General features: G+C 38.0%; 1 protein-coding gene across 1 annotated transcript in view; it reads right to left on the bottom strand.

Moving 5' to 3' along the window:
• CSMD1 (CUB and Sushi multiple domains 1) overlaps positions 1-25,450 on the bottom strand; it is a 1,143,868-nt gene that overhangs the window by 180,248 nt on the left and 938,170 nt on the right. The window contains exons 22-23 of the mRNA XM_087916392.1: positions 17,269-17,438; positions 10,649-10,805 (exon numbers count right to left, since the gene is read on the bottom strand). Of these exons, the coding sequence (XP_087772518.1) occupies positions 10,649-10,805; positions 17,269-17,438 (327 nt within the window). The remainder of the gene's footprint in view (positions 1-10,648; positions 10,806-17,268; positions 17,439-25,450) is intronic.

Genomic DNA, 25,450 nt, shown 5'->3' with positions numbered 1-25,450 from the left:
ATTACTCTCATATATAGAGAAACATGACATATATTGTGAGTTAGTTAAGCTATTCTGGTAAAGGAGGGGAAATTAATTTTCAGTTCACACTCCAAATTCAGGACAACACTACTATGCTCTAGTGCAGCAGTATATCAGGCAACAGCACAATGTATAGCTTAAATTAGAAACTCATTGAAAGTATTGGGATTAATAGATCATTACATTGATTTTACTTTCATGTGTTTCTCTAAAATTTTTCTGTTCTGTTTGTGGATGTTAATATTTATATATAAAAATAACTAAAAAGTTAAACATTCAACTGATATACCTTATCTGCAAAGAAAAGAATAGTTAACTAGTTTGACTTGAAGCAGTTGAAGATAAGAAATCTCAGATGGGGTGCAGCTGGCTTTTAAGAGAAGTTTGGGAGATGGACATGGGTTGCCATAATATTAAGAAGAAGAGTATAGAAGATACCATGCATTGGTAAGAGTTCTATTTTGCGTATTCCAAGGCCCACAAAGACCCTAAGAGAAGGAAGGTGGCACAGACTCTAAGACAGAGTTTGTTGACACGGCCACCAGCATAGATCAGTTAGCAGGTTGGCCAGAATGTTACAGAGTCAGCAGGAGTTCAGTAGTAGTATGGAACAAGGCCTGAGGAAACTGTTGTTCAGTCAATAGGTCAGCTGGCAGCAGGACAAGGCAGCTGGTAAAACAACAACAACAACAACGATGACAACAACAACAAAACCAGTAATAGCAAGGGTAGGAGCACCAAAGCAAAAGAGATTTGGGATAGCAAATCAGCTGGAAGAGAAAACAGAAGTGGTAGGAAAGCAGCAAGAAGGAGGTTTGCGAGCAGATCAGTTGGCACCATTTAATAGCACTGGTAGCAAGAGTTACATGGGACAGGGGAACACTCGAATGCAGCTAATCTGGCAGGGCAAGTTACAGATTGCTGGTTAATAGCTTTAAATAGTTAGGTCCAGGATATTTGAAAGAATGCCTAATTTTATATGAACTTTCATTCTTAATGAGGTAATGTGAACAAGTTTACCAACAATTTCTGTGAGCTTGTTTAGCAACAATTGAAAGCTCAGTCTCCTCTACTGCCATCCCAGTTTTTTTTGAAATGCACTCCCAGATGAGAGTTTCAGGGTATAATACCTTTATTGTGGTTTTTTAAAGCATACAAACAGGAATTTTTCAACTGCCTTTAACTTGTTGATTAATTATTAATTTTATTTGCATTATTGGTTTAATTGATATTTTAGCAGTCTTTCCTTTTTTCCCCTCCACTCCACTCTTATATGAAAACTCAAGTAGTCAGTGTTATCTCAAATAAAATAAAACAAACTACACTGGGATTTCTAGGAAAGTCCAGATCATAAATCTTCCACACCAGTAGTTTGGCTGTAACATTAAAATGACAGGAATACTCCCTTTCTTTGCTACCAATTCTACTTGGGAGAGAAATATAAAAAAGAATATTATGGTATGTGATTATTTCAAGAAGGAAAAATCATTCTGTCATGAAAATCTACATTTTTCAGTAAGCCATGTTTTTATAGAAGGTACAGTATTTGCTTGACTATCAGAGCTTACTTTATTTCCATTATATTCTGAGAGTTTTCTACTGGCTTATATATCTTTTATACCAGTGGTCCCCAACCTTTTTTGTGCCACGGCCCGGTACTGGCATCACAAAATGATCCGCGGCCCGGTACCGGCATCAGCACGCATGACAAGGCAAGGCGAGCCGAGCGACCGGCCAGCTAGCCGTCCCCCGCTTCTCCCCGCCACCTTCAACTCCTCCTTTGTACCTTTGTCAATGGGCTTTGCTTTGGGACGGCTTCGGGACGGTCGCTCGGCTCGCCTTGCCTTGGGTGCTGAAAGAATCCTCGTGCCTTAGTTTCGTTCGAAGCCCCCTCCTTCGATGAAACTAAGGTGCGAGGATTCCTTCAGGACCCAAATGCCTCTTTCCAACTGGAAAAGCTCCCCCAGAAGCACTTTCTCATCAAACAAGATGGCGGCACCCAGCAAACTGGCGGCCCGGTAGGAAATGATCCACGGACCAGTACCGGTCCGCGGCCCGGTGGTTGGGGACCCCTGTTTTATACCACTATTTATACAGAAAACCTGCAGATTTCCATGCATACCCCACATGCTTCATCTCTACCCCAAACATACCAACAAATCTATAACCAGACTACACTAAAACTGCATATTAACAAAGATGTTCAACTGATGAATTTAAACAGGAATCTAGAAAACTGAACTAGCCACACAACAAGATTAACAGACAATTCAATAAAACCAAAATGATTGCCAGGGAGGAGCTAATAGCAGAGAAACTGTGGAATCAGAACAACAGAATCCAACTCAAAGACATGATTAACAAGGTTTGGTCATATGATGCTGCACTTTTTCAGGCACTGGATGGAAGGACCATACTTACACCTATCTTGCAGCATACTATAGATGCCAGATAACAATTTTTTTTTTCCCAAAAAATCTTGCATCCTAAAAAATCTTTTGATGTTTATGATAGACCCCTTCAAATTGAACACAAATATAATTTTAGAATAACTGTATCATGTGGGAATCTTGAGAAGCATGAAATAAAGTTTTAATGACTGTTATGTATTTAATCATATATTTGTTTCTAACACGCTGCATATATTCAATAGGGCTAAAAGTGTTTTCCTGCTGATTTTCGTTTGTACTCAGTCCGATGCATTTCATTGCAGTGTCCAACAACAGTCAGTTAACATTAATGAATTCCAGTTGCCCTGATTCCATTTTTCCATTGTGGCAATGTCTTGATGAAAACTTTCACTATGTTCATCACTGACTACACCTAGGTTTTCAGGAAGGAAGTCCAAGTGTGAATGAAGAAAATGAAATTTCATTGACATATTGTACTTTGTGATTGTGTATGCTGTCAACCAGCAGCATGTAGTTTGGTGGTCTGTAGTTGCCAAGAAAATTTTCAGTGACATTCTTGAATGATTTGCAGCTGATCTTCTCTGGTCCCACTAACAAATGTTCAAACTGCTTGTCACTGATTATATATCTGATCTGTGGACTAACAAAAATGTCTTCCTTAATCTTGCCATCAGTTATTTTTGAAAATATCTGTCTCAAATAATGAAAACTTTCACCTTCTTTGTTCATCGCTTTCACAAAATGTTTCATCAGCCCCTGTGAAGGGGAGGCAAAAATAACTTAGCCCGATCAACAAGTGGTTCATGTACCACATTTTTCTCTCCTGGAACCAAATTCTTTTAGAATGGCCATTTATTTTTAATGTAATATGACTCAAGTGCATGGTTGTCCCATTCAAATAAGTTATAACAGTACTTGGTACATCCAAACTCCAATCCAAGAACCCGAGCCACTACTTTTAGATATCCACAGATATTCCAGTTGTACTTAGTATACTGGATGTGCTTCAACAACAGTTCCATGTTTTTGTACATTTATTTCATTTGTGTATCACAGCCACCAGGTACTGAAGGGCATCACTATTATTGTGAAAAAACAGAAGATTTCTATAAACAGTAATGACAGGTTAAATTACAGGTTATTTTAGTGATTAGCAGCCAAAAATGTGTAATATGGTCAAAAATATTCAGGAAGCAAAATCTTTGTTGTCCTGTGTAACTACTCAGCATAAAGTACATTTGTATAAGTAGAAAAAAACAATAGGACAATGATGTCAATTTTAGAACCAGACTGTTCTGTTGTGGAACAAAAACGGACTCGAGACCGGAGTTGAATTCAGCTCTTTATTAACTGTCAGTAACTTCAACTAAACTCGAGCCGCGGCAGCCTCTTTTATAGCGGCTGCTTGCGGCTCGCGGCCAATGGCATCGTTTTAAACTTCCTGCTGTTTGGCAGACCAATCACAACAACTGTTAACCACCAATCGCTAGGCGGCAGTGGTCGTCCAATCAGAACATAGTATTACGAGTATGCAAATGTCTATATACAACACCCCTCCCCTCGGTCCAACGCTATGTTACGTAGTCACATAAGTAGGTGGGGCTTTTATGGTTCCTACTTGACCTGCGCAGTTCAATCTCTGTGTTGACTTTGGTCGGTTCAGACGGGATTGCTGTCTCTCCTGTCTTTCTCCCTGGAACCTCCTGGAAGGGTGAGTCAGCCATGCCGCTCCTGCCTGGTCTCTTCAGGCTGGTTGAGTTGGCTTTGCCACTCCCTCCTGGCTTACCCGTGCAGGTTGAGTCGGCTCGGCTGCTTCTTTCTTGGGTGTCCTTCAGCTCCTTTCTTCCGAACTCGCCTTCAGGTAAGTAGTTTTTATTTTTTGTTGGACTTTCTGGTATGGGTTGGTGACTTGTTTTTTGTCATGTTAATGGAGGGTCTTCCCTTTCTTTATTATTTGATGGTTCCCCCCTCTCTGGTTTTATTATTATTTATTGGATTTTGTGTGTGAGCATGTTCTATGCTTCGGGGTGTGTCGGTGGTCCATTCAAGAGATCGAGACCATAGTTGGTCTATGTGCCTCTTCCAGGTTCTGCTGTCCATCGTTTCCAATCGGTATGACCGGGGCCCTGTTATTTGCGTTATTTTGGCCAGCAGCCACAATGGGTCTCCAGTAAGATTTTTTGTGTATACCAGGTCGCCTGGTATAAATGTGCGGTACTTACTGGAGGAGTCTGGTGGCTTTTCAGGGTAGTAGGTGGGGTGCAACCTATCCAAATGTGTCCGCAATTTTCTGCACATTAAAAGTTCAGCTGGGCTCTTGTTCGTTGATATGCTCGGTGTTATATGTTGGATTGTGAGCATTGTATTGATTTTGTCTTGAATGTCACCTCTGTCAAGTTTTTCTAATGCCTCTTTTGTATATCGAACCACACCTTTCACCCTTGCGTTTAAAGCCGAGTAAGCTGGCGCTGTCAAGGCATGTCATATGCCCTGTTCTGCGAGGAATTATTCAAAAGCTAAGGCTGTGAACTGTGGGCCATTGTCTGAAACTAACAAGTCCGGCAACCCATGCATGGCGAAAAGTTTTCTTAGTTGTTTGGTGATGGCTTCAGTCATCGTGGAATTCATGATGCTGACCTCCAACCAGTTTGAGTAGGCATTGACAATGATTAAAAATGTATATCCTTTTGTGGGATATATGTGGATCCTTGACCAGGGGCCTCTGGGTGTATCCCAGTCGAGGACCAATGCTAGCGGGGGGTAGGTCTGGACTTCTGGCATTTATTGCATGTTGTCACCCATGTTTCAATGTCTTTGTCCATTCCTGGCCATCAGACGTAGCTTCTGGCCAGGAATTTCATTTTTACTATACCCGGGTGTCCTTCATGTAACATGCTCAGCACTTGTTCCTGTAGTTTTTTGGGAACAACAACTCTTTCTCCCCACAGTATACATCCTTTCTCAACTGACAGCTCAGTTTGCTGGGTTCTGAAAGGTTTAAAAGTCTCGTTCTTATTGTTTTCCAGCCAGCCCCTCTCTACCCAGTTCAGGATTCGGTCCATCAGTGCGTCTTTTGCGGTTTCCTTTGCGATGTCTGGTGCGGTGATATGCAGGTTTGGTAATGTTTCAATTTGTAGGGTGGACGTGGTAGGAGCTGGGTCGTCGTCCCGATCTGGTAGAGGTGAGCGGCTCAGTGCGTCAGCATGGAGTATGGCTTTTCCTGGTCGGTGGATGAGCTTATAGTTGTAGGCTGCAAGGAATTCTGACCACCGTGTCATCCTTGGCGACAGGATGTTGGGGGGTGGCTCTGTTTCCCGCCAGGATTCCCAATAGTGGCTTGTGGTCAGTAATTAAGGAAAATGTCCTACCATAAAGGTATTTGTGAAACCGTTTGACCCCCGATATGGCGGCTAGGGCTTCTCTATCCAGTTGGCTGTAGTTTCTTTCGGCTTTTGACAGCGTTTCGGAGTAAAAGGCGATCGGTGCCTCTCTGCCATCGGGTAGAGTGTGGCTGAGTATGGCACCCATACTGAATGGTGCTGCGTCGCAGGTGACAATCAGTGGCAACATGTCGCTGTATTGGATTAATACAGATTTGGACGTTATTAAGTCTTTAACTCCCTTGAATGCGGCTTCTTCTCATTGGCCCCAGGCCCAGGTGGCTTTTTTATCGAGTAGTCTATGCAGCGGTTCTGCTATTGTTGTCTTCTGTGGCAAAAAGACATTGTAAAAATTAATGAGTCCCCAAAATGCCTGTAAGTCTGTTTTATTTTTGGGTCTGGGAGCTTCTTTTATGGCTCTTATTTTTTTTTTTTCGGTGGGGTGGATTCCTGCTTCTTCAATAAGGTATCCCAGGAACCTTATGTAACAAGTTGGCATTTTTCTTTTTTGACTTTGAGTCCTGCTTCTCTAAATCTTTGCAAGACTTCCCTCAATCGGTTTTTTAGTTGCTTTTTATTTCCGGTGGATACCAATACATCATCAAAGTAAGTGACCACCTCTTTTAGTCCTTGTAGGAGGTGCTCCATCAGGCTTTGGAAAACACCTGGGGCTACGCTGACACCAAATTGCAGCCTGTTGCATTTGAATGCCCCCCTATGCGTTACAATAGTCTGTGCCTCTGCCGTCTCAGGATCAACCAGCAATTGTTGATATGCTTGCGCGAGATCAAGCTTTCAAAAAACTTTTCCTCTCCCCAATGAGTGCAAAAGGTGCTGAACTACTGGAACGGGGTATGCGCTCTGCTGCAATGCGTGGTTTAGGGTGGCCTTATAGTCACCACAGATGCGCACGGACCCATCTGGTTTCACGGGAGTCACAATTGGGGTTTCCCATCTTGCATGGTTGATTGGCTCCAGTACCCCTTGTGTGATGAGTTTGTTCAGCTGCTCATCAATTTTTGGCTTTAAGGCAAAGGGGACGCGTCTAGTTTTTAACCAGATGGGGGCTATGTTCGGGTTCAGACTAAATGATATAGGGGTCCCACAGTACTTGCCTAGCATCCCGTCGAATACATCCTGGAACTCCTTCATCAGGCTTTCTTCCCAGTCCATCTCGGTGACGCTTTTGATTCCTGTCACCTCGATCCCCAAGGGTGCAAACCATTCTAACCCAAGCAGGCTGGGGCGATCTTGGTCAACGATTGTCAATGGAAGGACCTCAGTATGTCTTTTGAAATTTATTTTTAAATGTCCCAATCCAACTACCAGAATCTTGTTCCCTTGGTAATCTTTTAACGTCAGGCTTTGCTCTTTGAGTTCTTTTTCTTTGTATGTAGGGTATCAGGTTTTTTATTGTGTTCCATGATACCATTGACAGATATGAGCCGGAGTCCACCTCCATCTTGCATGGCTGTCCTATTTTAACATTTATGTGAACCTTTTTTGCATCGGTTGTTCTGGCATTTCTAATGATATAAGTTTGGTGTGTTTCTTCTTTTTCGTTGATTCGCTTGCTTCTGTTTTCTCAGCTCCAGTGACTCCTGGTCTGTCTCTCTCTAGCTCTGGGGGGGATTCTGCCTCATCTTTTGGGACTATAGCTCTTTTTGTTTTGGCAGACCCTTGCAATGTGTCTCCGTTTTTCGCAGTGTCTGCAGATGGCGTCCAAGAAAAGGCACTCAGAACACGGGTGGTCTCCTCCGCATCCGGCACACTGAAACTCAGGCTTCCTTCCTCTTTTTTCTCTCTGGTTTCATTCTGACTGGAGCCTATGTATTTCCGCATCGTCGTCCTCGGTATTGGGCGAGGAATCGATGTCTTCATGGTGGGTGGTTGCAGTAGTGTGTTTCTGGGTACCTTCTGCTTTCTTTTCCCGGCTTTGGGTTGGGCTGTTTTGTGTCTTGGTTAGTCGTATTCATTTGTCACATTGTAGCCGCTGATTTCTTTGCTGCTTCAGCTGCAGTAGCTTCAGCGATAGCCTCATTCATGGTGATGTTGGGTCGGTTCAGTAATTTGCTTTGTAAGGTAGTGTCTCTCAATCCAAGTACCACGTAGTCTCTCATGGCTTTGTCCAAGTTGAGAAATTCGCATGCTCCTCCAATGTCCCTCAGTGCTGCTACGAAATCCCTGACACTCTCGCCTTCTCGTTGATCTCTTTTATAAAATTCGTGTCTTTGGATGAGGTTGGAGACAACTGGCACGTAATGGGCTCTCAGTATCCGGTTCAAATCTGGCCATGCCATCTGCTTGACATCATGAGGTTTGGCCAATGCCTTGGCCATTTTGAAGATGGCAGGGCCACAATGTGTCATGAATATGGCTCTCTTCCTCTGGTCAGTGATTCCTTGCGGTCCGTTACTCTCCAGGAACATAAGGAACCTGTCGATATATGATTCCCAGTCTTCTTCGGCTAGGTTGAACGGTGCAGGTGGCAAGTTATTCTCAGCCATCTTGTCAATTGCTCAGTTCTTGTTGCCACGTGCTTACAGTCTCTTTCTTCTCAACCCCACCTTCGTTGCCAGTGTTCTGTTGTGGAACAAAGACGGACTCGAGACTGGAGTTGAATTCAGCTCTTTATTAACTGTCAGTAACTTCAACTAAACTCGAGCCGCGGCAGCCTCTTTTATAGCGGCTGCTCGTGGCTCGTGGCCAATGGCATCGTTTTAAACTTCCCGCCATTTGGCGGACCCATCGCTACAGTTGTTAACCACCAATCGCTAGGCGGCAGTGGTCATCCAATCAGAATGTAGTATTACGAGTATGCAAATGTCTATATACAACACAGACCTCACTTAGAAACTTTTGAAAAAGGAGAAATGACCCTGAGAGGTTCTGAATCCTAACTAATTTAAAAGGACTTTTTAGCCCCAATACAGCAAAATAGGAATAAAAGTTAATTTTTTACATGTAATTTAATGTTTTTCTTTTAGTGTGACTAAAATTATTTCTATAAAAGACTTAATGAGTAAAATAGAAAAATAATTTTTTAGTAAAAATATTGTCAGAAAATTTTAGTTTTCACGCTTAAGTTAGCTGTATGACTTACAAAACAAGATTTCTGAGTTTTAGGACTTTAAAAGAAAGAAAAAAAAACATAAACAAACCCAAAATGTAGATATGCATTGGAAACATGTTATTTTCTAAAAAAAATATGCTCCAATGTCAAGTTCAAAGTGTGATTTTGCTGTTGCAGCCATTTTCACCTCTCAACTTGCCATAGAACCAGGGGGTAGGGGAGAGAGAAGATCAGGTTTGGAACACCAGTTCCAGGAAACAACAAGAAATTGTTCAGATACCTAACTGGACAACTTGATCTGCACTAGTGGGAAGGAGGGAAGAATTTATTTTTAACTGTACGGAAACTGTTGTGCCAAAATGATGTACTGAATAAAGCTTTGGATTAAGAGAGTGGATTGTCTCGTCAAGTGTTTGCTGGGTTGGGTTCGTCAATAGGAACCTTGACATCCAAATTCTATCTCACATAACAGAAAAAAAAAACATTAGCTTTATTAGAACAAATAACTGCTTTGAAGAGAGCACTTTTTGTGAGAACAGCATAGTGAAAAGAGTTAATGCCAATATCCTTCCATCTTGATTACACATCTGAGCTGTCTGCTATTGCTATTTTTTTAATAAAAAGAACACATTGCATATATTCAGCGAGACATAGATTCAAAATAACAGAGTTGATAATCTTCACACATTCCCTCAAAGAGCAACTAATAACAGACAATTTAAAATTACTGTTGTAGTTATTAATAATTATGATCAGTGTATGTGTATGTGTGTGTGTGAGAGAGAGAGAGAATGTGTGTGTGTGTGCATGCATTCTCATTGTGCCACATGATACCTTATTAATTCTTAGATTGAAAAGCTGAGGAGGAAAAGAAAGAGATATTCCATTTAGACTCAAAGCTTTCCAAGAGCAGTAATCCATTTGATAGTTTTCCAGCTACCTCACCTGCACTATATTGAACTGTTTAGAAGAAGATAGAATAAAAATTTATTATGGAAATGGAAATGAAAAGCTTTTTTTAAAAAAAAATAAAAGTGTCAAGTTTGTACTTTGAACAAATTTTCTCACAACTTTTCACCTGGTGGTAGAAGAAAATCTACCATCAGTTTTAATATTGAGACTTTCTTGTATTTGATTGTTTAAGCTAGAAACCAATGAACCCCAGTAACAGCATTGCCAAAATACAAATATTTATTTTAACAACAACAGTATAATATTAAATATTCAATCATATAAAATGTACCCATACATCACAAATCTATGGAAATTACTGTATTTAACAAAGATTGATACACTATCTATTTTTTAGATTTATATCCCACTTTTTTATATATGCAACTCAAGGCGGTGAAGATATCTAATACTTCTTCCTCCACTTATTCTCCCCACAACAACTTTGTGAGATGACTTGGGTTGAGAGAGAGTGACTGGCTCAAAATCACCAACTGGCTTTTCGCCCTAAGGTAAGACAGGAACTCACTGTTTCCTGGTTTCTAGGACATCAACTTAACCACTGCACCAAACTGGCTCTCTCTTTTCTGTTTACATTGATTGTTATGTTCACAAAATAATGTACTGATATTGGAAATTATTCTTCAGCATTATCTTTAAGATTCTCTTTCTCCAGGATTGAAAGGAATTAAGAAGCAATCTCATAAACACAGTAGGTATTAATAATAGTTCTTAGGATTTTGTTATAAACATTGCTCATAGATCAGTTGGTATTTTTGTAACTCTGTTCCCTCCCTTTCCCTCTCACTTACTTGTATATGTGATGTGAAAACCTTGCTCTGTATCTGATCCATTACTGTTAAATTCTATCCATAAATGGTTTGATGTGCTGTTGAGAATGAGTTCTAGCAATTCCATTTTTGTAAAAGTTCCCAACAAACGTGATGAGCTGTCTTTTCCATCATATACCTATAAAATAAAAAAACCCAATAAAGTTTGACGCATTAAAAAACGTATTTTAAAGCTTCTACAATCTAACAGATGTTCATGTACAATTGACTAAAAATCATCAAAAATTCCAAACAAAATATAGGAAAAGAGAATAATCCTTTTCATTGCTTGCCATAGACTGGCTATGCATCTCATTTACGCGATAACAAATTACTTCCCATCCAGCCATATATTTTTTAATAAAACAAGATTGTATTTATGGTTCAGTTTCTTGTCATTTATCAAGTCCATCTCCTTCTGTCTTCAGAATCCACTTTTGAGTTTTTGTTTCAAAAGTTTGAAAGTGTTTCATGGCATTTTTATGAAGATGCTTTTTTTGAACACATGGGGGGGGGGCAGGCGATAATATGCACCAGTCTGATTACTGCTAAATGAATTAAAAAGCAGAACTGATGCAGCAACCCTGGGGAAAAAAACCACTAAGTTCATTTTTAGATTGGATTGAGAAACACGAATGTATTTTTAATATTCTTAATTCATGGCATGCTTTTATAATGGCTAAAGTCACATAGAAGGAACGAAGACTTGAATTTCTGAACAGTTATGGGAGGAGGGGACTAAACTCCCAAACTAAGTACCACACTGACCTGAATGTATCAATCATGTGCACATTTCCAAGATCATTACTTGAAATGGCCAATTTCTCTTTGCCCTGATTAAACATTTTAAACAATTCTTAATTTCAGTTGCAAGAACATAAAATAGAAAAGTACTGGATAAAATAACTATATCTATGGTTCCATTTTGATCCTCATCTGGTCTGTGTTATCAGCAGGTTGGAAAGACACTTTGGATACATTTGTACAATTTTGACATGTTTATTATCAGCCAAATTTTAAATTAAATTTATGCCTTCCTTTCTGAGGAAAGAGTCTAGGTTTTATATCCTATTACTGCTAAAGTCCACACACAAACAGAGAAAGAGAGAGTGAGAGAGAAAATAATACATACACAAATGAACTACTTTTGAAGTCATTCTTCACAAAATTAGTGCATAAATAGGAACTATGTTAAAATAGTTTTATGCGGCTGAATAAAAAATATCACACACTATTAAAATAATATTAGGGATGAATGAAGTATAACATGCAAATTTATCCTTATAATTTATTCACATTATGTTTAAGGAATTTTCTTATATATAAGAATTTATTTGAAATAGCTCCTAATGAGCCAGGTCTACTTTTAGATATTTGTGTATTGTTTTGTTGTGCAATCTGTTTCATTTTTCACATTTATATTCATACATCATTTCTGTGTCATTTCCTCTTTACTCCAAACAATTTTTTTTACCATTGCAGAAAACACTGCCTTCTAGCTTTGCCTTGCTTCTGCGTCCCCTCCCACCCCCATCACAAATATATGAGAGTCTCAATAGTTTTTCCTGCTGTGAATATACAGGACAAATCAGTTCTAAACAGATAATTTTGTGATTCTATAGGTACTTTATTGCCAAGTCATAAAGGCCATTAGACCCATTCCTCATTTAGTGGCCAAGTTCCATTCCAATATCCAATTTCAAGTGAAATGGTCATTAAGTGAAAGATGGAGACAGAGACCCACAGGTGCTTTTTCAGGAGGCAACTGGACTGTCTTTTTTTGTCTTTTTTCTTTGAAGACATTTCACTTCTCACGCTTTTTCAGCTCTAACTGGATGGTGAGGAATGGAAGGACAGCTGGTAATTTGCATTCTTTCAGAGAGTCGTTGAGGCCACTTGGAGATTTATCTTGTCCTCAGGATCACTTGAATAGTGAAGATGAGTGTGGAGCCTTCTTGGCTGCAAGATGTTTCTGACCTGTGTCCCTTCACTGTTGAAGACAGGTATAGGCTATTGGGGATGAGTCTATATTGTCAGCATATCAAACTGAAGTGCAAATGGTTCCTGTAATCTGCATTTTTTCTGGAAATCCATTCATACTCCCACACTATTTGAAGGGTATTCATACCAAAGTGCATAGCTAAAAGTCTATGAAGATTCTCAGTCATCCAGGTCATGGTTATCCCAAAGATGCTTTTTCAGGAGACAACTAGATTTTATTGTTTTTTCTTTCTTCTTTGAAAACATTGTGCGTCTTATCCAAGAATCTTCTTCAGCTGTCTGCATGGAGTATAAATGCTTCCATTCCCCACTATCCAGGCAAAACTTCTTGGATGAGAAGCAAAACATCTTCAAAGAAGAAAGAAAGAAAGAAAGAAAGAAAGAAAGAAAGAAAGAAAGAAAGAAAGAAAGAAAGAAAGAAAGAAAGAAAGAAAGAAAGAAAGAAAGAAAGAAAGAAAGAAAGAAAGAAAGAAATTCCATTTGCCTCCTGAAAAAGAACCTTTGGGACAACCATAACCTGGATAACTGGGAATCTCTATAGACTTTTAGGGAGGGAGGGAGGAAGATTACTGGTTGCGGCCATCTCATTCAAATAATTCTCTCCACCAGCATCACTGTCAATGAGTGCATTGCTGCAGATGCATGAAATTTGCAGATGTGTGCAGTCCTTGAAAACTTGATTTATTACCATTTAGTACCATTATATTTGCAAATGGTTGCAAACCAACTGCTAAATGAGGAGAGTGTGTATAAAATCACAACAGATACTTTGATTTGCACTTAGAAACCTATTGGCAGCCAGCATAGTGTGATATACTCTTGATGGTTAACACATATTGCACTCAGGCTGCCATATTTTGTATCAGTTGTAGCTTCCAGGTGGTTTCCAATGGCAGCCTCATTTACAGCTCAGTGCATTAGTCCTATTGTATGATGACAAGACTTGGAACTACTCTTATCCTCACATGTTAGAGCTGCAACTGGCACAACTGTGATGCAACTCTGGCAATGGCCTTCTCCTTCCCAGTCATGAATATACTGTATATTTCAAGTTCCAGTCTAGAGTTAGTACAGGAAGTATAAATTTTAATTGCGAAATTAATTTCTCTGCTCATTTCCCCCTCCCCCAAAAAGAAACTCTAGACATCTTCAAAAGGTTAGGACAACAAAATAACAATTTAAAACATTGCACAAATGGCCATGTCAGTTGGGCATGATGAAACATGCCATGACCACTCAGATTCAGAAGTGGGTTGATATGATGTCTTGGCCTCATATCTGAGGAGCTAGGTTTTTAGTTTTTTTAAAAAAAAATGAGGGCTGGGGTGTAGCTATACAGATTTCAAGGAGAATGTTATTGCAGATGGTAGGTGCTGTGAAACAGAAGGTATACTAGTATGGACTAGCACAGAGTTCCCTAATCTTTTCAGCTTTGTTGACCCACAGAAGGGAGAGAAGAGAAGGGGTGGCCCTGGAAATGGAGCACCCATACACATGGTCACCCACTGCTCATAGGAGTGAAGATGTATGCATGCACAGGTCCACCTCACTTCTACAGCCTGGTTCTGAAAGGCTCAAGGCCCAGTAGTGAGCTGCGGCCCGGGGGTTGGGGACCTCTGGACTAATATACTAGTGCATATTAAAAACAATATCATTATTTAAATATCCTTGAGTGTCAGATACTGCCAATATTGAAAGATTGCTTGTGAACAGTTTCAATACCATAAAGGCCTTATGCTTGTCTATGATTATAATAAAGAGGGTCAAGTCAAGCTGAGTCAGAGAAACCAACTCAGCAACAAAGACAGTAAAGGAGAGGTAATTTTATAGTGGACCATACCAGACAGATGCCAGATGGAACTGAAGCTCTGTTAGAATGTTATATCAAAAATGTAGGTTATACAAAAAAATGTATAAAAATTAAAAAAATATATTTTTTTCTTAAAAAATAGGAGTTAGATGGAACAGATAAACCTATAGGAGTAGTACTAAAAGGTCAGAATATAAATGAATCAGTAAAAGAGAATAAAATGTATAAGCTCAAGAAATCTGCAAGTAAGCTAGACCATTAGAAGATAAAATCCTTCATGGAAATCAGTGCAAGAAGCTTTGAATTATGCCTTTCTATAATCCCAGTTATTAAGGTGACTTTACTGTTTCTTTTTTTTCTTTCCACTTTAATGGGATTGGAGCTTATAGAAATGAGGGAAAGAAGGCCTGGCTCGAAAGATATGACTGCAAAGATTTTCAAGCTATGTACTCTTCAAGTTTCAATGGCAATTAGGACCAGAATATACAGTATGTTGCTAAGTCATGTCTTAAAGTGTGAAACCACGTGGCTGCATCTCTTAATGACAGAAATTTGGGCAGTCCTAGTTGCTGTTGTTACCCAGAGATCATATGAGTGGTTAAGAGAGAACTGTAATTGGAGTTCTACAAAAGCAGGCTGACAGTCAGTGATATGCTGTAAGGCAGGGGTGTCAAACTCAAGGCCTGGGAGCCAGATCTGGCCCATGGAGTGCTTAGATCTGGTCCATGGGGCTGCCCTGGAAACAGCAAAGGACCAGCCCATGGTGCTTCTGCCAGAAAAAAATGTAGCTCACGAGGGCTGTGGGTGGCCCTCCTGAGCTCTGTTTTTGTTGGCAGTGGGTTGTAGGAGGCTGTCCCAGACAAAAACGGAACTCACAAGGGCCGCACATGGCTCCTCCAAGCTCCACTTTTGCTGGTAGATGCTTTCAAGAGGCTGTCCCAGCCAAAAATGGAGCTCAGGAGCCCGTTTTCTCTGGCAGAGTGCTCAGGCCACCACGGCTTTCCCCAACATGAGTGATGCCATGTTGGCCATACCCACCCTGGCCATGCCCATCCTCCCCCCCAAGGCCAAACAAAACCATGGTGCGGCCCTCAATGAAACTGAGTTCTGCTGGAAGGGTTCAAGAGCAGACACTAATGTGTGCAGGCGGGCCAGGGAGGACCATTCCAAGCACAGGGTAGCAGGGGTCCATTGGAGAAAAAGTGGTGGGAATGACTTGTGACCTTCCCTGTTGACTTCTGCATTGACTTTGCTTGTGGGAAAGTGGCGGGGAAGATTGCAAATTGTGATAATGTAACTTGACCCACTGTAACATTGTAAAATCACAAGCTTGTCACCCAGATGCCTAGCTTGTGATCACATAACTGTGGTATACTATGATAGCTGCATTTTCGCAGATGGTAAATCCTCCTTATTCAATGCTGTCATTAATTTGAATGATTGCTGGACAAACAGTCTTAACCCAAGGACTATTTGTACATGTTATTTTTACTTTAGCAATGTTTCTGTAATTTTCCTAGTAATCCTTTGATTGAGCTACTCCAGTTCTACCACTTTTCAGTCTTTTCAGTAACTCTGCCTAATAAATTAAAACACATCTCTGTGCATTTCTCAATAGCACAAATTAGGCAAGGGGAAGATACTGCTTATAAGTATAAGAACATATTATTTACAGTTACTAAAAGTAACTATTATATTAATAATAAATAACTATTAAAATAAATAGTTTGCAAGCTGGGCAAATAAATTAGAGAGGAGATAAAATATTTGAAGGACGGTCAAATAAGACTGAAAATGAGAAAAAAAAAACCTTGCACCAAAATGATCACATGACAAAAAATCTCTATCTCTTTCTCACAGAGATGTAGACCTGCAGCCATTCCTGAGAACCTATTCCACTCCAGGCTTTTCTAAATGTAGGTTTCCTGTTTTGACCCTAAATTTATGCTGGCCCAACCGACAGTATGGGTTTTTAATCTACACAAGAGGAGAAAAATATTGTATGACAGATTATGGAAAGTCAGTAAGTTTTTGTTTCTCAAATATAGCAAGGGAGTCAGGACAAAATAAGTTATTACCCAGTTGGCTTGGGGCTACTACGTCTCAAGAGTCTGCTTTCATAACAAAATGAGAGAAGGAAATACCTTGAAGAAAGGTTGGTATACATTTAGCTATTTAATGTTTGCTTTCCTTATCCTGGAATTGGAACTGTGTATATATTGCATTGTTCAGAATGACTTTAAGATGCCTGCCCAGTTTCTACACTTTGAGGCAAGCTATATATATTGTAAATTAATAAATAAAATAAAACAAATATCAGCTGTCAGTAGAACAAGGACTGAGAAGCTAGGTTGTATAGTTATTTAAATTACTCTTTATATTAGTTTTTTTTTTTTTTTACTTGGTACTCTCCAGATATATTGGATAATATATCTGAACAGCATCAGAGGTTCAAACTTTGGAGAAAGTTTGTCATTATGTATTGTACAATCCAAGCATGGATACTCTGAAGCTCAGAATGAAGCAAAGTCACATGTAAAACAAGTTAAAGTTAGCTTGGATTTACAATAACAAATGTCCTAGCATTTCTTTTCTTTAAGACAAAGGATATTCAAGTGGGATTTCACAGATCACTAATTAAAGAATGACCCCAAAACTCAGATCTGACATTACAGAAGAAAAGAATCCAAAGAAACTTGACTGCAAGTACTAAAGCTCAGAAAATATGCTGAAATAGGATTGGATGGGTTTTAATATTGATATGTATGTGAGTGTGTGGTTTAATACTTACTTCAACAGTATCACCATCATGCAGCTTAAAAGTTCTGGCTCTTAAGTGGATGCCTTTCCCAGGTTCAGTTTCAATTTTATAGATGCATTCATGGTTGTTGTCATAGTTAGAGGGAAAATTTGGTGATAGCAATGTTCCTTCATTGCCAGATACACTTGCTCCACATTCAGCTAAATAAAACAAACATATTTTATAAATAAAAACGATTATCTGTTTCAATTTTTTTAAAAAAACTTGAATATTTTTGAAGCTATAAAACATCTTTTCTATATGTAAGAAAAGTATAAGTAAGTATAAAATATCATTTGCTAGTAATTTGTTTAGAACAAAAATATTTTTTACTATTTGACATACCCATTACCACCACCTTATTAACAAGTTCCTATATTTAGATCAAAATTAATTGAATCTTTGTATCTGGATGGTTTTCCCATCATTTCTTTTCCTTTCTTTTTCATCTGCATTTTGTCTCACTATACTCTTTAAAGCAACGACATTAAGGAAATGTACACATAAAAGTAATGTTAATGAATATACATATACACGTAGTCCTTGACTTACAGATACAATTGAGCCCAACATTTCTGTCGCTAAGCAAGAAATTTATTATGTGAATTTTGCCTCATTTTACAACCTTTCTTGCCACGGTTGTTAAGCGAATCACTGCAGTTAAGTTAGTAACAGTTAAGTAAGTTAAGTGAATCTGGCTTCCCCATTGACTTTGCTGATCAGAAGTTCTCAAAAATTTATCACATGACCCCAGGATACTGCAACCATCATAAATATGAGTCAATTGTCAAGAATTTGAATATTGGTCATGTGACCATAGGGATGCTACAACAGTCCTAAGTGCAAAAAATGATCATAGGTCACTTTTTTCATCATTGTTGTAATTTTGAACAGTTACTAGATGAATTGTTGTAAGTTGAGGACTACCTGTAATCATTTCTCAGCATTCAAGAATAAGTAAACAAAGAGTAAAGGACTTCCTTCTATTCAGTTTCCCCCAAAATGGACTAATATTGCAGAAAAAAAAATTATATTCCCAAGAAAAATCTATAAGTATATTAGACATACATTATTATTAACTTATATTGTCACAATATAATTTGAATAAGATGAAGTGATTTAACCCAACTGATTATTACCTATAACCAGGGGTGGGATTCCACCGATATAACAATCGGTTCGGTGATCGTGTGCTTTACGTTTAGAAAAGCTCAAATTCCTACCTTGTAATGTAGTTCCTATGAATCAAACAGCTGAGGCGCGGCAAACCACTCTGCCGCGCCAAACAGTTGCGCTCTAAAACCAGGAAATAAAGGACAGGAAAGAGCAGGGGCAAGTGGGCAGGCCCACATGCAAGTAAAAGTGAACCAGTTTGGAGCAAGCTGATTGTCAGAATAAGGAGTTTGCCCGATCCGATCTGAACCAGTAGAATCCCACCCTGCCTATAATTAGGTAATTTCCAAAATGAATTCTTAGTTTGGCAGGGCCCAACTTCAAGTAGATCACAAGTGCTTTTAAATTCTTCCAATTGAAAAATAAGTACTGTAAATAACTTTTTTTTTTCAACTGAATTGTGGTGTTTGGATTTGCTCATAAACTGGAACATCTTGTACCTCATGATTGCTTATAATAAGCCAATAAAATACAATACAATGAAAAGAAATGAATGATAATCATATAACTACAATAAAATTGAATGAATAACAAATAATTTGAAATATACTAGTATCAACATAGTAAATGAACTAATGTTAATTCTCAAAGGTCCTTCAGAAAAGCCACCTCTTGGCAGCTTTTTGGAAGAATTAACATCACCCAGACCTCCAGGAAATATGATTCTATACAATGGGGGCACCCCAGAGAAACAGATTAAAGTTTGATTTTAAACATGTATTGCTCCTATATACAAGGAAAACAACAGTTGATTTGAAGTAATGACCCTTATTAAATTCATTTTATGTCTAGACATAAATTCCAATGTTTACAACAGGATATATTTCTGTTTGACGAAACAAAGATGGTTTAATTTGGAGCACTGAGTATGGATGGCAATAATGTAACTAATTGCACGATTTTAGCTGAATGTGGAATATAATTTGAACAATCCATATTCTGGATGGTCCCCAAATTCAGGTTCATTCCATGCTGCCTGCCGTCTGTAATTTCAAACTTACTAAGTTTGACTAATTTAGTAAGTTACTATGCTATCTACCTTAGTGGGACTAAGAAAAAGGGCCTTCTATATGACGGCTCCCTCCCTATGAAAATAAGACTCGTCCCACCTCAATATTTTTTCCAGAAGGCCTTAAAGGCATCATTCTGTCAGTGGGCCCAGCGACCTCAGATTGACACAGAGTTGATCAAGTGGCTGGTTTGATCTTGTTTGTTGCTGCCATAGGGGGGATTTACAGGCTTTTATACTATGGATTTTTATTTTGTAAACCACCCAGAATCACTGGACAATGTATATTTGCTTAATAAATAAATAATAAATATCTTTCATTGATAAATTCCAAAGAAACCATGAATATAAGGACTGATAAAACCCACAATAAGTATCTTGGTATATGGATAATTAAAAGATTCAGATGGTCTGTACAGGAATTATTTTATTATTCTTTCATTTTATCATGTATGTTTAGATAAGAGGTTATCAGTTCATACTTAATTCCAGTAATTTTATTAACCCTAAAAACATGACAGAAAAAAGCAACATTCATTAATATCAATTTGAGTAAAATAAACCTCAGAAATATATTCTGACATAATACACTTTTTCATTTTTAGCACTGTATTCAATTAATACAATTACTTTTTGCAAAAAAAACCTCTTGATATTATCCAACATGTCTATTATAAATATGAGCTATTTTTTTAATAAAAGAGCTACTTCAGATTTAAAAAAAAAGATTTCCCATTTGTTTTTGAAGAGTTTAAAAAGTAATACAAATTAAAAACATCTGAAACTACTAAGGAATTTATTTTGTAATCCTGAAAACATGCTAATACTTTATAAAACTAAATTATTATTTATAATATAATTTTATTAAATAAAATTTTAAGATAAAAGCAATTGAAATATTAGAAAAGTAACAAAGAGAAAAAACAGTATAGTAAATAAGCAAAGAGAAAGAAAAGATTAGAAAGAGTCAGCTTCTAGATTTTTGGACAACGGTTTTAAATGGATTTATATTTTACCTGTCCTAAGGTTACATCATAACTTCCTATTTTACATAAGCTACCTTTTCTAATCTTTAAGCCCATAAATCACAATTTCATTTTTCTCCTTTTTCATCAAAAAATCTATAAAGGGTTTCTAGTTAGTAATAAATGTACCTAGTGATCTTTCTCTAATCAAATAGGTTAACGTTGTCATCTCTGCTGGTTCTGCCATCTTCATCAACCAATCTTCTAATGTGGATATTTCAGAGTCTTTCCATTTTTGTGAATATAATAGTCTCACAGCAGTAGTCATATTTAAACATAATCTTCCATGGCTCTTTTCATGAAAGTAACATTAAAAACAAAGCTATGTACATCCAAAAGGATAAAATCACCATTATATTTGGAAGTATTCCATTGAAACTGTAGAGGAGTATTTGCTAACATATTTTTTTAAAAAATCTGTGGCCTTTATTTTTTTTAAAAAAGCACAGCAAGATAACACCGAGTTAGAATGAAAGGAGATATTCTTCATTGTTATTTGGTAGACTAGACTATGCTTTTGAAACTTTTAGTTAAAAAGAGAAAGGTATGTTTAAAATCTTATATCAACTGAGGGCTCTGTGGTGGATTAATTGGTTTGTGGCATAAAAGCATTTTATTAGAATTAATTATTGCTTAGTAATTCAATTTCCTTCAAAGACATGGCTCATTCCTTATTTTCAAGGACTTGATTACTTTGATTATTCACATTCAAGTCACTGATTTCTAAATTAACTGAAGCACAGAAATTTAAAATTATCTTTGGTTCTAGCTTTGATAATGAGCAGGCTTCACTTGTGAAACAACCATTAAAATGACCTATGCGCACGCACCTTTGTATGAGCCCACCGTTATTATAACTGATTCAAAGGAGATCAAACAAAGCTGGAAGGTACAATAGAGATTGCCAACATCTAAGATACCTTAGGAAGTATTTCCTACTTACAAGAATTTCAAGTACTAGAAGATGAAGTTAGATCAATGCTCTGGTAATTACCAAGCTTGAAGGCTGCAAATACTGATGGAATAAATATCCACAGTAAGATGATCAGGGACAAGGACAATATAAAGAAATAAAATAAGAGGCTGGGAAATTTAACTTTGGCTGAATCAAAGACATCTTGGAACAGATGTTGTTAATTGGGCAAATAGGAGAGAGAAGGTTTGTGAAGCTAACAGTTCCTGTTAGCTAATTGAACAGAGTCCAAAATAGATACGCAAAACCATACTTAACCCAGCATTCCCATCCTCTTATTAAGGGTTAACATACACTGTCCAGCATAAAGTTAGCTAGTTTGATCGTTTGAAGTTTCCAATTTCAGCTCAACAGTCCATCAGCCTCATTCAAATAAAAGATGCAAAACATGTTATCGCCAGTGGTACCCCATCTCTTCCCAGACCCAACTTTTCACTTTGTTCCAACCATTGCCTTTCTTTGCTTACTGCCATAGCCATTTCCTTTTCTATCTCTTGCATCTCTTCCGACTGCTCCAGTTGGTTGCTTAGATGTCTCTCCTCCTATTTATTTTAGGTTTTATTTATTTGTATCCCGCCTTTTATTTTTTCCCTTTTCTTTTTTCCACTCCCTCAGCTTTCCCATGTAGTCACTACCCTCCCCACTTCACATTTACACATTTACAATGTCTATTTCCCCCTCCACTTCTTATGTTAATTTGGGTTTTATGCCTTATATAAGCATAAATATGCTTATTGCTTTGCAGGTTTTCCCTTCCCCCAGCTCATAACCCAAGAGTACCTCAATCATCCTTGCCTCCCAGCCATTCCACCTCAAGATCTAATACTACTTGGAGTCATAATCTCTGAAGAAGATAGATGTGAAAAAATATTTTTTTAAATAATACTATGCAAATGGTTGAAGGCTGGAATAATGTAATCAGCCTCAGTGTCCTGTTCTTTCATCTGACATGCAGATTCTGAGGTAACCTGAGGCATAGAGTGACTTCCTCCCACAAGAGGCCACTGGGAAGGCAGAAGAGGATTGAAGGGGAAATCCTCACATGACCTGGGTTGGACTACTACATGCAGAAGGGGAAACCAAACACACAGATGTTTGGATATAGGTTGGCCAAGCTGAGGGAGGCATGTGTTAGAAGGTGGTTACCAGTCAACATCAGGACTGAAAGAAAACCTAACTTCATTAAAGCTGCCAAAAGGAGATAAGCTTCCAACCAGCCTATACAAATTGAAAAAAAAAAAGGATAAAAAGAAGATGAAAAAGAGATGTCTATGGAAATTCTCAGTCATCCAGGTCATGGTTACCCCAAAGAAGCTTCTTAGATGAGAAGCAAACTGTCTTCAAAGAAAAGCCAGAAAGTCCAGTTGCCTCTTGAAAAAGCACCTTTGGCACATGAAAAAGAGATAAGAAAAATATCAAAAATCATAATGCAGTTCTAGCTATTGCCACACAACTCGTTTTTCCAACTTTGCCTGAGCTCATCCTCTCCCAACTCTCAAAAGACCCTTCCCCAATTCTCCCTGCCCAAACCCTGACAGAATTCCTTTCTTTCTCTTGATTGGCTTTCAGGAATCAGGTGACTCCCTCTCAGCTTGTACTCCATGAGAGGGTGGCTTGTTCCTTCAAAAGCCAACTGTCCCTCACTACCTAGGTATATCGGCATATGTATTTGTGAATGTTTAGGGATTATGGGTGTGAATGTGCATTCAGGAACACGCATATAAAGTTTATGTGTGTGTGTATGCATGTGTGTGTTGTGTGCTTCCTTAATTGCGAGGTTTATTCTACTGCATCAAAGGGAGTCAGAAGTCAATTCCTTTTTTTTTTCCTTTCCCCCCTTTCCTTTCCCTCGCTTTCCCTGTCCCTTTTCCCTTCTCTATTTTCCCTACTATTTACTTTTGTATTTTCCTTGTGTGCTATATTATAAACTAATAAAAATCTACTTCAAAACAAAATGGGGGGCACTTTCTTTTTACTTTTGTTTTTAAATCATTGGGGGTTTTTAGAATTATTTTTACCTTGCCTTTATTATTTTTATAAGTAATTCAAGGCAGCAAACATACCTAATCCCCCTTCCTCCTCCCATTTTTCCTTACAACAACCCTGTGAGGCGGGAGGGCTGAGAGAGAGAGAATGATTGGCTCAAGATCACCCAGGCAGGCTTTCATGTCTAAGGCAGGACTAGAACTCCCCATCTCTTGGTTTCTAGGCCTGCGCCTTAACTGCGAGACAAAACACATGACTTTATCTACACATGGTGGGAATGTAATCCCAAGATATTTCTCAAACATAGCAATCATAATAATCCTGGTTTAGAGTCTGTAATTACAGTGAGACTTAACAGATAGACATAAGAGAAAGGGGGAGGAAGGAAGGGTTGAAAGCCCACTTTATTTTTAGCAGCTGTTTATCTGAAAAGAATTTCCTTTTCCCCAGAGAAATAAAAGTAAAAATAAAAAAGGCATTTGCCATCTCCCAGATTTCTAATTACAATTCTGTTCAAAGACACTCAGATACACGAGCCCTTTCACTCTGCTTCAAATAATTTGTGGAAAAATAAATATAGGGTTATTGGAGAGATCGCAGAGAGGCTGGAAATGAAAGGGAAGGGAAAGTATACATAAAGAATCAAGAAACAAAAGATTACTAGTAGTTTATTCTATAAAGAGCAGCTCAGCCTTGGTTGTTTGAAGATGGATCTGATAAGTCTTTCAAATTATCCAAAAAAAGCTCCCTCTTAATAAACTCACTAGAAATAGCAATAGCACTTAAACTCATATAACACTTCATAGTGCTTTTATGAGCACTATTCCCTCTCTAAACAGTTTACAGAATCAGCATATTGCCTCCAACAATCTGGGTCCTCATTTTACTGACCTCAGAAGGATAGAAGGCTGAGTCAACTTTGAGCTAGTCAGAATCGAACTGCTGGCAGTCAGCAGAATTAGCCTGCAATACTGCATTCTAACCAGTGCACCACCAAGGGATTAGAAATTCCTTTCATGGTCTCCAAGGTTCTGTAGTTACCCCAAGACTAGCATTGAAGATATCTTACTCAAGACTGAGTAGCTGTTATGTTGTGCGGTATGACAGAACTACATGATTAACTATTCAAAAAGTAGTGATGGAGAACCATATATATAGTTCTCTTGGTAGCGATAGTTAACCCAAACCAATTCCCTGGAATTAAATCTAGTAAGAAATGCTAAATTTGCTTGCTAGTGATCACTATTTTTCTTATATTTATTATATACTTATCACACAATAAATACATTTGCTTATGTAATAACTGTAATATCTGACAAAGCAGTTAATAATTAATTCTGTTCAATTATTAACTTTTGTAAGGCCCAAGTTTCCTTCCTCTCTGTCATCTTCCATGGAATAACAGCTGTAGATAAAAAAATAGCTTTTTACCTAATCCAACATTTTCCCAAAGTTTGCCAATAGAGAAACAAATATATGAATAAAAGTACATTATAAAATATGGAGTTTATCTATAGTATTGGTTGATCTAGGAGCAGGTGCCATTTGCCATTATTTACTGTAATAACTGAACAGTTTGTATTGCATTTCTTATGTCTATGCATACAGAAAGGATAATTCACTGCTTTTACATGACTTTTTAATTTGTGAGATGACAACAGTAGTTAAAGAACGACAAGTTTAAAGAGCTTGTCAACTGCATTTCTATAAAGATATTGAAAACATTTTCCCCTAAAGTGTAATAAAATTTCAAAAGCCTGTTCACTGAAGATTTCCTTTCATTTAAAATGACTTTTATGGGAAAATACTTCCCTATATAGGTAGTCCTCAACTTACGACCACAATTGAGCCCAAAATTTCTGTTGCTAAATAAGACATTTGTTAATTGTATGATGTTTCTTGCCAAAGTTGTTAAGTGAATCACTAAAGCTAGTAAGTTACTAATATGAATGTTAAGTGAATCTGGCTTTGACTTTGTTTGTTAGAAGATCACATGACTCCGGGACA

This window comes from Pseudonaja textilis, chromosome 1 (genome assembly GCF_049901715.1).
Source record: "Pseudonaja textilis isolate UNSWEBS1 chromosome 1, rPseTex1.2, whole genome shotgun sequence".
In the NCBI taxonomy this organism is placed as follows: Eukaryota; Metazoa; Chordata; class Lepidosauria; order Squamata; family Elapidae; genus Pseudonaja; species Pseudonaja textilis.
The sequence above is the reverse complement of the archived record's forward strand: the minus strand, read 5'-3'. Positions and strand labels throughout refer to the sequence as shown.